This window comes from Brassica oleracea, chromosome C3 (genome assembly GCF_000695525.1).
Source record: "Brassica oleracea var. oleracea cultivar TO1000 chromosome C3, BOL, whole genome shotgun sequence".
NCBI classification, from domain to species: Eukaryota; Viridiplantae; Streptophyta; class Magnoliopsida; order Brassicales; family Brassicaceae; genus Brassica; species Brassica oleracea.
This window is the reverse complement of record NC_027750.1, coordinates 26,885,228-26,899,268: the sequence shown is the minus strand read 5'-3', so window position 1 is coordinate 26,899,268 and position 14,041 is coordinate 26,885,228. Positions and strand designations below refer to the sequence as shown.

The 14,041-nt window shown below is 36.8% G+C and overlaps 1 protein-coding gene across 1 annotated transcript; it reads left to right on the top strand.

Moving 5' to 3' along the window:
- The first annotated feature begins 7,981 nt into the window (after positions 1-7,981).
- LOC106333218 (protein IQ-DOMAIN 14-like) lies at positions 7,982-9,694 on the top strand. The gene is made up of 3 exons (XM_013771688.1): positions 7,982-8,550; positions 8,718-8,906; positions 9,001-9,694. Exons 1-3 carry the CDS (start codon positions 8,188-8,190, stop codon positions 9,574-9,576), a joined length of 1,128 nt encoding a protein of 375 aa, XP_013627142.1. The 5' UTR covers positions 7,982-8,187; the 3' UTR covers positions 9,577-9,694.
- The last annotated feature ends 4,347 nt before the right edge of the window (positions 9,695-14,041 follow it).

Genomic DNA, 14,041 nt, shown 5'->3' with positions numbered 1-14,041 from the left:
GGAAATTAGGGTTTTCCTAGTTTCCTTATTTAAACAGAAATCGACAGTGCGAATTTCGGTTCCCACAGCTTGGCGCTAGAAGGAGGGGGTACGGATCAGTCTAAACCGCAAAAGCCACATCACTCTCAATCAGACATGTCAACTAACGATGCGGATAACATGCAAACTCCTCTTAACGGAGGCAGCGGCACCGATCTCCACACTCCAGTAGCGGACGTATCCACGGCCAATGCACAAGCCAACGCCGCGACGCTCGAGGAGTTTAAAAAGATGTTCGCCACCTATGAGAAAAGGTCGGAAGAACATGATAAGCTCGTGAATACCTTGACCCAACAGGTTGAAACCTTAACGGAAAGGACCCAAGCAATCCGCCCCCGCGGAACCACCAAAATCCGCGGGAAGAGGCTCGACTTCGCTACCCCACTCGACAGATCAGGAGTAGCGCGGGAACGACCTTCCGGTCAAAACCCTAGCGAGAAATCTCCTATCTCGTGGTCGGCTTCACTTTAAACTTTTATCGGAAAACTTTAGAACTTTAGAAATCTAGACACATGAAGGGTAGGATATGAAAGGAAAAGAAAGAACAGAAGGAACAGAACACTAAAATAATGAAAGCTAAAGACCAAAAAGTTACCTTAAGGTTCGGGTGTTCTCGGGTTCTCTCGGATGCCTATGGTCGGGTTTTAAAAGTGTAGAATGAACTAAGGGGGTGGTCTGCTATTTATAGGCTGGAGAATGAGCTTATGGGAGGGTTTTGGTCGTGCATGGCAAGCAGGAGGTGTCTCTGCCTCCTAAACCAACCAATAGGAGACAGCTTGGTGTCTTAGCCACAATTTTGGCCAATAAAACCAAGCTTTGTGGCCAGCCACCAAAGCATCCAATAGAAATGAGACAAAAACTGTTTGGAGGTGGTCCAGTCAAGGAGAACCACAAGCCCATCTGCTTGAAATAGGTAAGCAAGCTGCTGCATCTTCCGGAAGCTTCCAAACACGCTTAACACGTCGTAGATGAGCCCGAATGGGCCGTATTTAAATCCTGAACGTGTAATAAGCTGATCTGAGTTGGCGGGAATGTTTCTCCTTCACAAAAACCTATATTTCTTAGACCAAAACTTTTCTAAATTAATTCTAAGGTCATTCCTATCTTAAGGCCCTATAATAAATCTTCGATTAATTTTCTCGTCCGACTAGGATGTTCTAGGCCGAACCGCGAGAATTTTCAATCCACTAAATTTCCTAAAGAATTTATTTCTTCAGATGAAAAACTATTCTAAGACTTTCTAATTTTTTCTTATGTACCTTGAGATCCACAGCCATCCATGGGAAAAGATCAATCCGACTTCCACTTAATTGAGTAATTTTCTCGGTTGTTAGATGATTTTTTTTTCCTTGTCTGCGTCTTACTCTTTAAAGAGGGTTATTACACCACTAAACTCATACGAGATGCCTGGAAAGAAGGTGAAAACAAACCGATCACAGAGCGCATAGCTAGAGTGTGTGGTGCAATATCCATTTGGCACAAAAATAAGCACCTTAACAGAGAAAAAAATCTCCCAAAAGAAGATGGAGCTCGAAGAAGCTCTCTCCAGCCCAGCCAATGATACAGAGCTAATCAAAAAAATTTCTGAGGAATTAAAGAAAGCTTATGCCAATGAGGAAGCATATTGGAAGCAAAGAAGTCGCATGTTGTGCCTGAAACTAGGTGACCGCAACACGGGACACTTCCATGCTGTCACAAAACACATGAAGCGGGAAAACTCCTTCTCAGTAATTGAGGATGCTAATGGAAAGATGGTGTATAAGGAAGGTCAGATATCTTCAATGATCGTAGGATATTACAAGAAACTTTTCACCAGTGTGGGAAGAGTGGGCCTGGAAATCGTAGATGAAGCTCTGGTTCCCAAAATATTTGCGGAGGAAAATGAAAGCCTCATTACAGTCCTCAATGCGATTGAGATCAAAGACGCCATATTCTCAGTCCATGCTGACATAGATTCGGGACCGGATGGTTTCTCAGCTAGCTTCTTCCACACCAACTGGGAGACTATCATAGCTGATATAGTGACCGAGTCGATCCATCAGTTCTTTACTTCGGGAATAATGCAGCCAAAAGTCAATGACACCTTCATCAGGCTCATCCCGAAGATACAGAACCCACAAGCGGTTTCAGACTATAGACCCATTGCCCTATGCAATGTGTATTATAAGATAATTTTGAAGATCCTAACAAAGCGAATGCAGCCACTTCTATTTCATGTGATCTCGGAAAACCAGTCTGCCTTTGTGCTGGGAAGAGCTATCTCGGACAATGTCCTCATTACACACGAAGTAATCCACTATCTAAAGACGTCTAAGGCAAAGCAGAGAGTCTTTATGGTGGTGAAAACCGACATGAGCAAAGCGTATGATAGACTCGAATTGGAGTTCATACGAAGGGTCCTTTTACGGTTGGGGTTCCACGTAAAATGGGTGCAATGGATTATGGCTTGCATAAATTCTGTTACCTACGCCTTCCTCATCAACGGCTCGCCTAGAGGAAGAGTTAAACCGAGTAGTGGAATCTGTCAAGGAGACCCACTATCACCATACATTTTCATTATGTGCAGCGAAGTTCTCTCGGGGCAGTGTAACAAGGCGAAAGCGGAAGGAACACTCGAGGGTGTTAAGGTGGCAAAAGGGAGTCCTTGGGTTAACCACCTCTTTTTTGCAGACGACACAATGTTCTTTCTCAAAGCCAACAAAGACATCAGTGCAGCGTTGGTGACAATCCTAAAACAATACGAGATGGCTTCGGGACAAACTATTAACGCCAACAAATCAGTCATTACATTCTAAGCAAAAGCACTCGGTTCCCTCAAAGCTGCTATCAAGGACGTACTACACATTCAAAAAGAAGGAGGAGTGGTGAAGTATCTCGGTTTACCCGAACACTTTGGGAGGCGAAAGAAGGATCTATTCTCTACTATCGTGGAAAGGATCAAACAGAGGGCTAAAAGCTGGTCTAACAGATTCTTATCAACGACCGAAAAGATTACTATGATGATTAGTGTGCTTACTCCAATTCCGACCCACACAATGACATGCTTTAAACTCCCAGTATCTCTATGCAAGAGGATACAATCTGCTCAAACGAGGTTTTGGTGGGATTGCAAAGACGGTACACGGAAGATGGCATGGGTCTCATGGTCGAAACTGACAATGCATGCGGAACATGGAGGACTGGGCTTCTGAGATGTTCAATGCTATAATGATGCTCTTCTTGCGAAACTAAGCTGACGCCTCATTCATTACCCGGATAGTCTTATGGGAAGAGTGTTACTAGGAAAGTATTGCGCAAACAAAAATTTCCTAGACATCTCAGATAAGACTACTGAATCACATGGTTGGCGCAGGATTCTGATAGGATGCGACCTGATAAAGTCACACATTGGTTGGACAGTGGGTGATGGAAAGTCCATAGAACTGTGGCATGATCACTGGCTAAGCCTGACAACCCAACTCAGCCCAATGGGACCAGCCCCTGAACATCTAGCAAAGCAGAAATTTTCAGAACTTATTGATTAGAACAGAGGGGACTGGGACGTAGAGAAGATTCAAGCCATCATTCCTCATGCTCTCGACACGATTCTGAAAATAAAAATAAGCAAAACGGGTGCCTCAGATAAGATGATATAGCTTAATACAACCTCAGGCGACTACACCACAAAATCGGGATACTGGACAAAGTATGAGAGAATAACACTAGATGTCGCAGTGATTCCCCAAACAGACTTCGATTGGAACAAAGGAGTCTGGAAGCTTAAAGTGGCACCAAAGATCAAACTTTTTCTATGGAATGTTTTCCAAGGGGCGCTATCTGTGGGAGAAAGACTACAGACAAGAAACATTGCGATAGATCCCAAGTGCAAGAGATGTGGCCTCACCGAATCTATAAATCATCTATTTTTCAATGTGATTTTGCTCAAAAGGTGTGGAACTTTGCCCCTTTTAGCTCTACCTTTGATAGCAGCGGATTGATAGACTTAGCTGTGAACTTGGAGGATTTGATGAGCTTGATCTGTTTACCTTCGACTGGGTTTCCATCGGAAGGACTCTCCCCATGGATCATGTGGAGCTTGTGGACGGCTCGAAACAACATGATCTTTAACAAGAAGATTTCCTCACCGGAGGATGTAGTCTCAAAGGCAGTGTACTTTGCGCGAGAATGGCAGGGAGCCCAGGAACCAAATACTCCAACGAAAAGACTCAAGCCTGCAACGGAAAGCAATCTGGAGAATACATGCACTGTACACACAGATGTTGCCTGGAGGGAGGATGTAGGAGTGGCGGGACTCGGCTGGATAATCTACAAGAGCGCAATGCGATCAACTTATGGCTCTCACTGTCGTTATGTATCTTCTCCACTAGTTGCAGAGGCTTTAGCACTTAGAGAAGCGATGTTTATCAAATGCCTCATATGCCTATCTGATTCCTCTCAAATGGTGCCTCCAGGAAACCAACACCTGAAATCTATGGATTGTTTGTGGATATTATCAGCCTAGCAACATAGTTTGAAGCGATCCAATTCAAGTGGATCCCAAGAGACAAGAACAAAGAAGTCGATGCCATGGCAAAACAAGCATTATTGACTGCAACTAACGTATTAAACTCCACCCTTTTGAATTTTAACGTTTGAATAAATGAAAGAAAGTATGTGTTACAAAAAAAAATTACGGTGAAAAACATAAGAGCATGTTTAACCCACTTCTATATTTTTTTAAAAAAATAGAAATTTTATTATTTAGATAGTTTTACTTTGTTGTTCAAAAAAAAGTTTTACTTTATATATTAATAATCTTCTATATGTTGAAATATAATTTTATGTATTTTAGGAAGAAATATAGAATAATGTTATTTTTATTTCTATATCAAACATATATTAGAGCGAAACTAATTTCTATAATATATAGTTTTAATTAAAAAAAAATATAATGACGGGTTGTAGATGGTCTAACCTTTGTACCCTCGTATACAAAGTATTTTCGTCAAGTCTGTTTGGTAGATAACAAAGCTCTGAGACATAATCAAGTGAACTTTATTAATTCTGACCAGTTTACGAACTTCTTTCTCTTTTTTTTTTTTTTGCCGTGGATAAAGAGACATGAACACATAGTTGTCAATTGTCATATATTCCGTATCCATATATAAATATAAATAATATTTAAAATAAATGGCATCTGAAGTGTAAAAAAATAATACTAATAATAATAATGGTAAACGTACTAACGTACTATAACATTTTGGCGTGTGTAATCAAAATTATAATGCAAGTCGGTCCGTCCCCCGTCAGATCGGACTCATCCCGCAAACCACGTTATATTGGGCTGTAGACTATAGTCGGACAACATAATGGCTTATGCATGGAGGCTCACAATTCGTCTCACCTGGAATGGTTTTAATATATGCTTAATATAGTATATATTTTTAGTTTATTTAAATATAGATAAATTGGATAAGAAAGGATGAAAACTGTGACACACGACCATTTCCAATAAGACAACAAAACACCAAATTTAATGCAATTTCATCTACAACAATATACTAAATTTGATACTATCTCACCAAATTTGGTGTAATGTGAATAGTATTACACTAAATTTGATGTAACACTATTTATCACATCAAATCTTTAAAATACATATTTTATTATGTTTCATTTAATAATATAATTCTATTGCTATCAAATTTTTAATTAAACATAAATATATTATGTTATTTGTATTTTTATTTTATTTTCACAACATAAAAAAATAAAACTATTATTTTTTATTTTTATTTCCAAAATAAATCACCAAATGATTATTATTATTTACTGTTACAAATAATAAAATATAAATAATAATCTAAATGTGATAAAATAATTATTTATCAATTACAAATAATAAAAATATAAAACTTTTAAAACTGAAAATATTAAATAATGTATAATATTACATCTGGTGTAAAATTTGGTGCCATTGTTGGAAATGACAAAAAAATTATGACACCAAAACATCAAATTTGGTGTAATTTCAACACCAAATTTAATGTCATTGTTGGAGATGCCCTTCGAAAATAACAGTACTGAACTTGTCCTAATACCGTTCATGTCCACAAACTAAAATCCCGAAATTTATTCTGCGGTTCAAAATATTAAGTCTAGACTCATCTCCTACGGATTGGACGAGGCCGGTACGGCAAATCACTTTTCCTCCTCCAGATCATTAGATCATACTGGATCATGTCTGATCGATAATGTCACGTACTTGGATCCAACTTAAAATTATATATCTTGTCGCATATCTACCTTTTTATTCATTTTAGATGAAAAGGATAAATAATCTCTTGAATTGTTTGTTTGTCATGTTAACTGACGGCATTGAACAGTTTTTTTTTACTGGAATTATACATTTTTGTACCCTGAAATTCCCATAACGACTCTAGAATCTAAACCCAAAACCAAATAAACCACATCCAAGAAGTACAAAGAAGAACGTTAAAAGGTACAATGGTTTTTTGTTTTTTGAAACTTTAAAAGGTACATTGTTTCACAAAGTAAATTTCATTTCTCGACATAGACAAACCCAATGATACTACATTCTTTGATTGGTACCATGCATGAACTTTTTATCATGGTTTCTATATTCACATATGTTTTTTTTTTTATTGTAAGCCACACTTGTAAACCTTAGTCATAGTAAACCTTAGTCATAATAATGGAAATGTCTTCGTCAACGTTCGTCAACCACGACTATAATTTATAGTTTAGTTGCTTTTGTAATAACATTTCGAACTACTTTTTTTTTTTAAAAACATTTCTACAAATCGTCAAATTGCACTCATTTCACTTCTAAACCAGACTTGATTTTAGGAACAAGTCAACATGATTCCATAAATAATGCAATTTGCTTATGTTTTAAAACTTTTGAAGATCTTTTAACTTAAGAAAGTGCTATATTTTTGTTAGCATTTAAAAATAAATGGGATCAAGAAAAGGGATTATGCGTTGAATAAGGGAAATAGGATACTTAAATTAACTAATAACGGGAATTACGAGAAGGGTATCTCTAAAATCGAGTAAGAATACAATGCTCTATAAAGACATATTTTGTTGAAGGCAGACACAGCACTTTTTAATCTTTGACGGTGTTTTTATTTTTTTTTATTTCTAATTTTGAAAATATTTTTAAAAGTATAGTGTACTCTGTTCGTCTTCATTGTTTGTCTGCAGATCCGTGTTCCGTTGTTGTGTTTGATGTGCTGTTTTCCTTTTCTTCTTCTTTTTTTTTTTTTGACATCTATCTCTTCTTTTATTTTTATAAATGATTCGCTTACATAATGCTGGGCGATGATTATTACAACTGTTGCCAGGTCGTTGAAATTGATTTCAAGTTATTTTCAAATGACGTAACTATTTGTCTTCTTTTTTACTTTCTAAAACGTAATAACTATTTGTCTTACAATAACAAAACCAAAAATTTATCAATTAAAAAAAACAAAACTAGAAACAAACGTTTCTCCTTTTCTTTTTGGTTCAAACTTCAAAGTATTATTTCCTGCAACTCATAAATTTAATTTCGAGATAATATATACTATATAAATATATATAAATATATATATATATATACATATATATTTAAGTCGAGATAAATATATACATTTACTTGCCGAGAAAAGAAAGTTAATCTTCGATTTGACCCTTAGGTTACAATATTTGTTAATGCCTTCTGAGTTAAAATACATTAACGTATACTTGAAGCTATATCGTATAAACAAAAGAGCTCTTTACCAATACGTGCTCCTAAAAACAAAAATTTCCCATAACAAATAAACTGTAATATTTTTTTTATATAAATTAACCTATCTGTCCTTTGCTCAAATTTAAATTCAAATAATACTCATATATATAAATGTGAACCTGATATATATTTTCAGGAACGTAATTCCATTGCTCCATCCATCTCTCTCGCTCTTCAGTTCTTTTCTCCTTTGTTTTTTACGGTGCTTCGTCACTAAACATCGTCTTCAGTTTCAGTGCCATAAATTTTGTTTTCCTCTCCATTTTCTGCAGATAAGTTCTTCTGGGTATTTGTGATTTGTCATCTCTGATTCTTTTTTCTTTTTAAATCGCGAAGAAAACATCTTTGGCCGTTCTTGAGGCTGAAAGAAGATGGGCAGAGCATCGAGATGGTTTAAGGGCATTTTCGGTATGAAAAAGAGCAAAGAGAAAGAGAGCCCAGTTTCCGGCGACGGAAGAGGAGAAACCGGTGGGTCCCTCGTTTACGGAAAAACACTCCAAGCAGACTCTGTCTGGCTCAGAACCTACTTGGCAGAAACAGACATAGAACAGAACAAACACGCTATTGCAGTTGCTGCCGCCACTGCCGCAGCCGCAGACGCAGCAGTTGCAGCGGCTCAAGCTGCCGTCGCGGTGGTCAGGCTAACAAGTAACGGAAGATCGGGAGGATATTCCGGGACCACAATGGAACGGTGGGCGGCCGTTAAAATTCAAACAATCTTCAAGGGCTATTTGGTAAATTATCAAAACTATCTCCAAAAACTCTTTCTGTCATCATTTTCGACATGAAGCATGCCTGTACATTGCTCGCTCCTTAATGTAACTGTACATGTCTTTGCTAGATTATTTTCCAATGTGATTATTATTATTATTTTTAATATTAAATTTGAATATTTTTTTAGGCGAGGAAAGCGTTAAGAGCGTTGAAAGGTATAGTGAAGTTACAAGCTTTGGTGAGAGGATACTTAGTCCGCAAACGCCCCGCCGAAACGCTTCATAGCATGCAAGCTCTCATCAGAGCACAAACTAGCGTTCGTTCTCAACGCATCAACCGCAACAACATGTTACACATACATCCTAGACATTCTCTCGTAAGAAGAGCCTTTCATTTCTAATTCTATTACTCTCAATTCTATTATAAATAGTCACACTTATGTTTTTGGTGGATTGATTGATATATAATAGGAGAGATCTGATGATTCAAGAAGCGAGGTCCACAGCAAGAGAATATCAGTCTCTGTCGAGAAACATAGCAACAACAACACGTACAATGAGACCAGTCCCAAGATTGTTGAGATTGACACTTACAAGACAAAGTCAAGATCGAGGAGACTGAACGTTGATGTATCTGAACATGGAGATGATATCGAGTGGAGTTTTCCAGGAGATAAATGTAAGTTTCCTACGGCTCAAAACACGCCGAGATTCTATTCGTCAGCAGTGAATAATCATCACTACTACTACACTCCACCTTCGCCAGCAAAGAGCGTTTGTAGAGACGCTTGTTTTAGACCAAGTCATCCTGGTTTGATGTCACCGAGCTATATGGCTAATACGCTGTCGTTTAAGGCCAAGGTGCGTTCCCATAGTGCGCCGAGACAGCGTCCTGATAAAAAGAAGTTGTCGCTTGAAGAGATTATGGCGGCTAGAAGTAGCGTTAGCGGCGTGAGGATGGTCCAACCGCAACAAGAAAAACGCTCTTCTTGTTCTTATGATCGTCAGTTTCCTCAAGAACGGGTGGATTTTAGATACTATAATTAGAAAGAAACGTCATTTTCGCCCTTAAAGAAGAGATCGTCGTAGTCTTTGACTTTTCTTTTTTATATTTGGTCATTTATTTCTCGTTCTTATTTTTGTAAATTTTTGCTTTTGGAAAAAATGTTACATTTATTTCTAGTTATTAACGAGACTACTTTAACTACTTACTATTTCGTAGTCTTTGACTTTTCTTTTTTACTACACACGAGACCTCTTCATGTTAAAATGCTTTTTGTGAACTAAATTTATACAACAGAAAAGTAAGAAATTGTTTAAAAAGTTCATGCATTACAGTAGAGAATTAAGGTTTAAAAATAAAATGTTAACTGAAATTGGATAGAGAATTTGAAATTCAAAGATGTGCGATATCGAGAAGATATTTTTAGCAACCTAACAATGATGACGAAATGAGGTTGAAAATTGCGATAAAATGAATCAGACAAGTACGATATGACGTTATCATTATTTATGAAATTTTCAAAATCTTTTGCAATGTTTCTGTATCTAATCATTGTTTAAAACCACCAGCGGATATGACTGGCGGAGGCAGATACGTCCATGCGTCATCATATTCGTTCTTTTGAAACAAACTAAAATAAAAATTTACTGTATTTCTTAGGCTTTTGATAAGCTCTGTTTACCATGTCAAAGATAAAAGGATAAGAGCTACATTCGGTGGCGGAGCCAAGATCACATTTTACATGGGTCATTTATTAAATTAATTATGTAAATATCATTAGAAGATGTAAAAATGGGTCAAAAGAAAGAATTGATGTTGAGTTAAGAGGGTCAAGCTTCAGGCTTTTCACCAAATAATCAAAAAAAAACTACCTAACATGCATAAGTGAATTTCATTTTTTTATAAAAATCACGGGGTCAGCTGACCCCCCTCCCCACCATATAGCTCTGCCACTGGCTACATTTACCTCGTAATCTAACAAAACGAGTCCCTAATAGCCTTTTAATTAAGGTTTATCTACCTTAATCATAGTCTAGACTTTAGACTCTACGCGAATATGCTTTTAACATTTTTTAAAAATTGTTAAAATGTTTGTTTTACTGGTCCCAACTCTTTCTTCGGATGCAAAATTGATCTTTTTTGCTTTGAGCAGCTTCAAGAAATCTACTGTGCAACCATAGATTCCAAACATCCGGTCTTGTTATAGGCCCATAAAATTTAATTAGTTTGACCAGATCAGTTTGTTATCGACAGAGCCGGTCTGACATTTTTTAAATTTGCATAATGCCCTATGTTAAAATATAAATTTATGCCTTTATTATTTATATAAATTTTCATCGTGCCCTAGTTACAAGTAAAATTGTTGTATAAAATCGAGATGTCTAAACGACCGGTTCCCGACATCTAAAACAGATAGGCATAGATTCTCTCTCTATTTTAGAGAGAGAAAATTTGCTCTCCATCCCTTCTTAACAATTTCACATATTTCAGAAGGGGGAGAGATTTAATCGACTTTTTTGTATGTAATATACTTTCGATCTTTGATCGATTTTGATTTTCGCTAGGCGACTTTGTATTTTCGTTTAGACGATTTTGTACTGTTTTCAAACCAATTTCGAGTTCGTGCTTCATGTTTCTCTTTGTACCCGAGTTGGTTTGAATAAGTGTCCGAATGGAAGAGCGGGACAAGTGCAGTTCTCCCGCACTGCATTTATCATTCACCGTTTTCTGTTTGCAAAAGCATTTCGAACCGGAGATCTGCATGCAGTTCAATATTTTTTGTCTTTTTGTGAATCCGCCAACATTTAGTGGTATTGATCTGCTTTTTTTTTGTTTTGGTCAATAAATAACTTTGTTACAACACATAACTTTAAAAATATATTTATCTAGTTTTATGAATATAATATTTTTATTTTATTTTATTTACAATTTTAACAATAAAAACTTATCATTCTCTATTTATTATTTTTTGTCATATAATTTTTAATTTTTTTAAATAAGAAAATAAAAGAAGTATAGGTATTTTATAAAATATTTACTGATATTTCAGGCGATCCTATAACAACTAAGATATTTGTTTAGATATCTAGGTGTCATTTTTATTGTTTTAATATATGATGTATAGTTTTGAACTGATTTTGTCATTCATAAGTTATACTAAATTATTTGATCGGTTTAATCTGGTTTTCTCCTACATGATCCACTTGATCTGCATTTGTCCTGCTTGATCTGCATTTGTCCTGCTTGATCTGTCCCGATTGAACTGATTTTAACATTCGAAGCTTAAATAAAACTCCGACCTTGTGTTGATCGGAAGTTAAAGTCAGAGTTTCTTCTCCTTCTGTTTCGATTAATTTTATGCCGTTGGACCTAGAGAACGGACCTAGAGAACCGATTCCCTTCTTTGTTAGAAAGCTTGGTTTTGATTTTGAGTTGGTATCAATCTTTGCTTCATGTTTAGGCAAAGTATCCATAGGAATCAAGAACTGAGATTTGGATATGCTTTGGAGAATTTGATACAGAATTCAGAAAAGTTGGAGCTGCCCTATAGGCTAGTGTTCTGATAAAATTCTGTTATTGATTCTACTGGAGCTTTCTCTGAACTCATCTCTAACGATTAGAGAAGAAGACTTTTGGTTCCTCGGAGTTTGAAGGAAGAAGAACATGCAAGCTTGTTCAAGCGAATCGGAGGCAGAGACTGGAGGTTTGTCCGGCGAGGTTTCCGGCACCGCTTCTCGTTCCTCGATTCTGAAGTAACGAAGCCACGTTGACAAGCACGTGTCGATCATGAAAGGATCGAGATCTTTAGTTGTTGGGTTTCGTTTCGGGCATAATAATGTTAATTGTATGGGCTTGAATTAGCTTGTAAAACTTGCCTATTGGACTCATATAAATGCAATGGTTGACAAAAAAAAAAAACGACCGGTTCCTTTGCCTATGTTATAGACCCATAAAATTTAATTTTCTTTTCATCAGATGATTTCTTTTTTTTCTTCTTCTTATAGACTAGTTCCAAATTTGTTTTGTTTTGAGTTACTCTAATTACAGTTTGAGCTCAAATGTTCAAGTGAATATAGTAAGGCAGTGAATGGCACGTACGGTAGGCCTGGGACGGATCGGGTATCCGGGCAATTTTAAGGTATCTGGATCCGGATCTTTATCCGGCAGATCCATAATTATACTATACTTATCCGGATCCGGGGTTCTCGGATATCCGGGTGTTGGATATCCTTCTAAAAATTGTAATATCCGTATCCGGATTTGGATCCTTAAAATAAATAAAAATAATATTAATACATATAAAATATTAACAAAAATTTAAAAATAAAAAAAATATATTTTTTAATTATTTCTATGTATAATATTACAAAATTTACATAAAATTTACATATACTATTATAAAAATAAAAATATATTAAATAAAATTTGTTTATATATATATATACATTACTATTTTAAAAATAGTTATTGATAAAACTTACGGATCCAGATATCCGGACTAAGAAATCAAGATATCCGGATCCGGATCCGGCTTTGACGGATCCAACATTTTACTATTCGGATCCGGATTCGGTCTCTCCGGATATCCAGATTTTCGGATCGGATCCGGATCGAATCTCGGATCGAATCCGGATCTCGGATAAAAGTCCCAAGCCTAACGTACGGTATATCTGTGGGAGTGACTCCGCGGCCTTTACCAATGTTTGGTTAAGACTAATAAGCGAATCTGATCCCTTTGGAAGCTGGCACAGCTTTCGGTAGTCAAAGAGGAAGGCCATAAGATCGTTGGTTCCATCGTAGCGCCGGCGATTTGCTTCGTATATTTGAAGTTCATGTTCTTCCCATTACCAAGTATTGATCATGTAGTGCTTGAATTTGTCACACGTTTGTGATCTCTCTCTCTTGATAGTCTTTGAATAAGTTTGAGCTACTTTTAATTGTCTCAATTTCTTTCCGGTTCTTCTCTTTTTTGTTGTGGTCTGTTTAAGATGGATTTGTGCAATGGTCGTTTGTAACTGTGAGAAATCAAACTAAGTCTCAAGTTGAAGAAAAAATTAGACAAGGAATGTCTAATATATAAAAAAAATATCCAACTCTAATTAGTATGAGCCCTTCACTACAAGAAAACACCGATATTTCGACGACAAATATCGTCGGTATGTCCTCGGAATAACGGTATTCCGAGGACATACCGACGAGAACGGTCGTCGGAAATTTCTCGTCGGAAAGTAAAATTTCCTCGGAATTTCCTCGGAAAACTCCGAGGGAATGCCGAGAATTAAAGATTCCGAGGACATTCCGAAGAAACATTTTCTAGGAATGTTCGTCGGTATCTCCTCGGATATTTCCGATGGAACGGTCCTCGGAAACATTCAGAGAGAAAAGAGGTATCGGAATATTCCGACGAACCTCGGCCGTCGGAATATTCCGAAAAACTTTTGCCATTGGAATATTCCGAGGAAGTGTATCCGTCGGGATATTCCGAGGAGATATGCCCTCGGAATATTC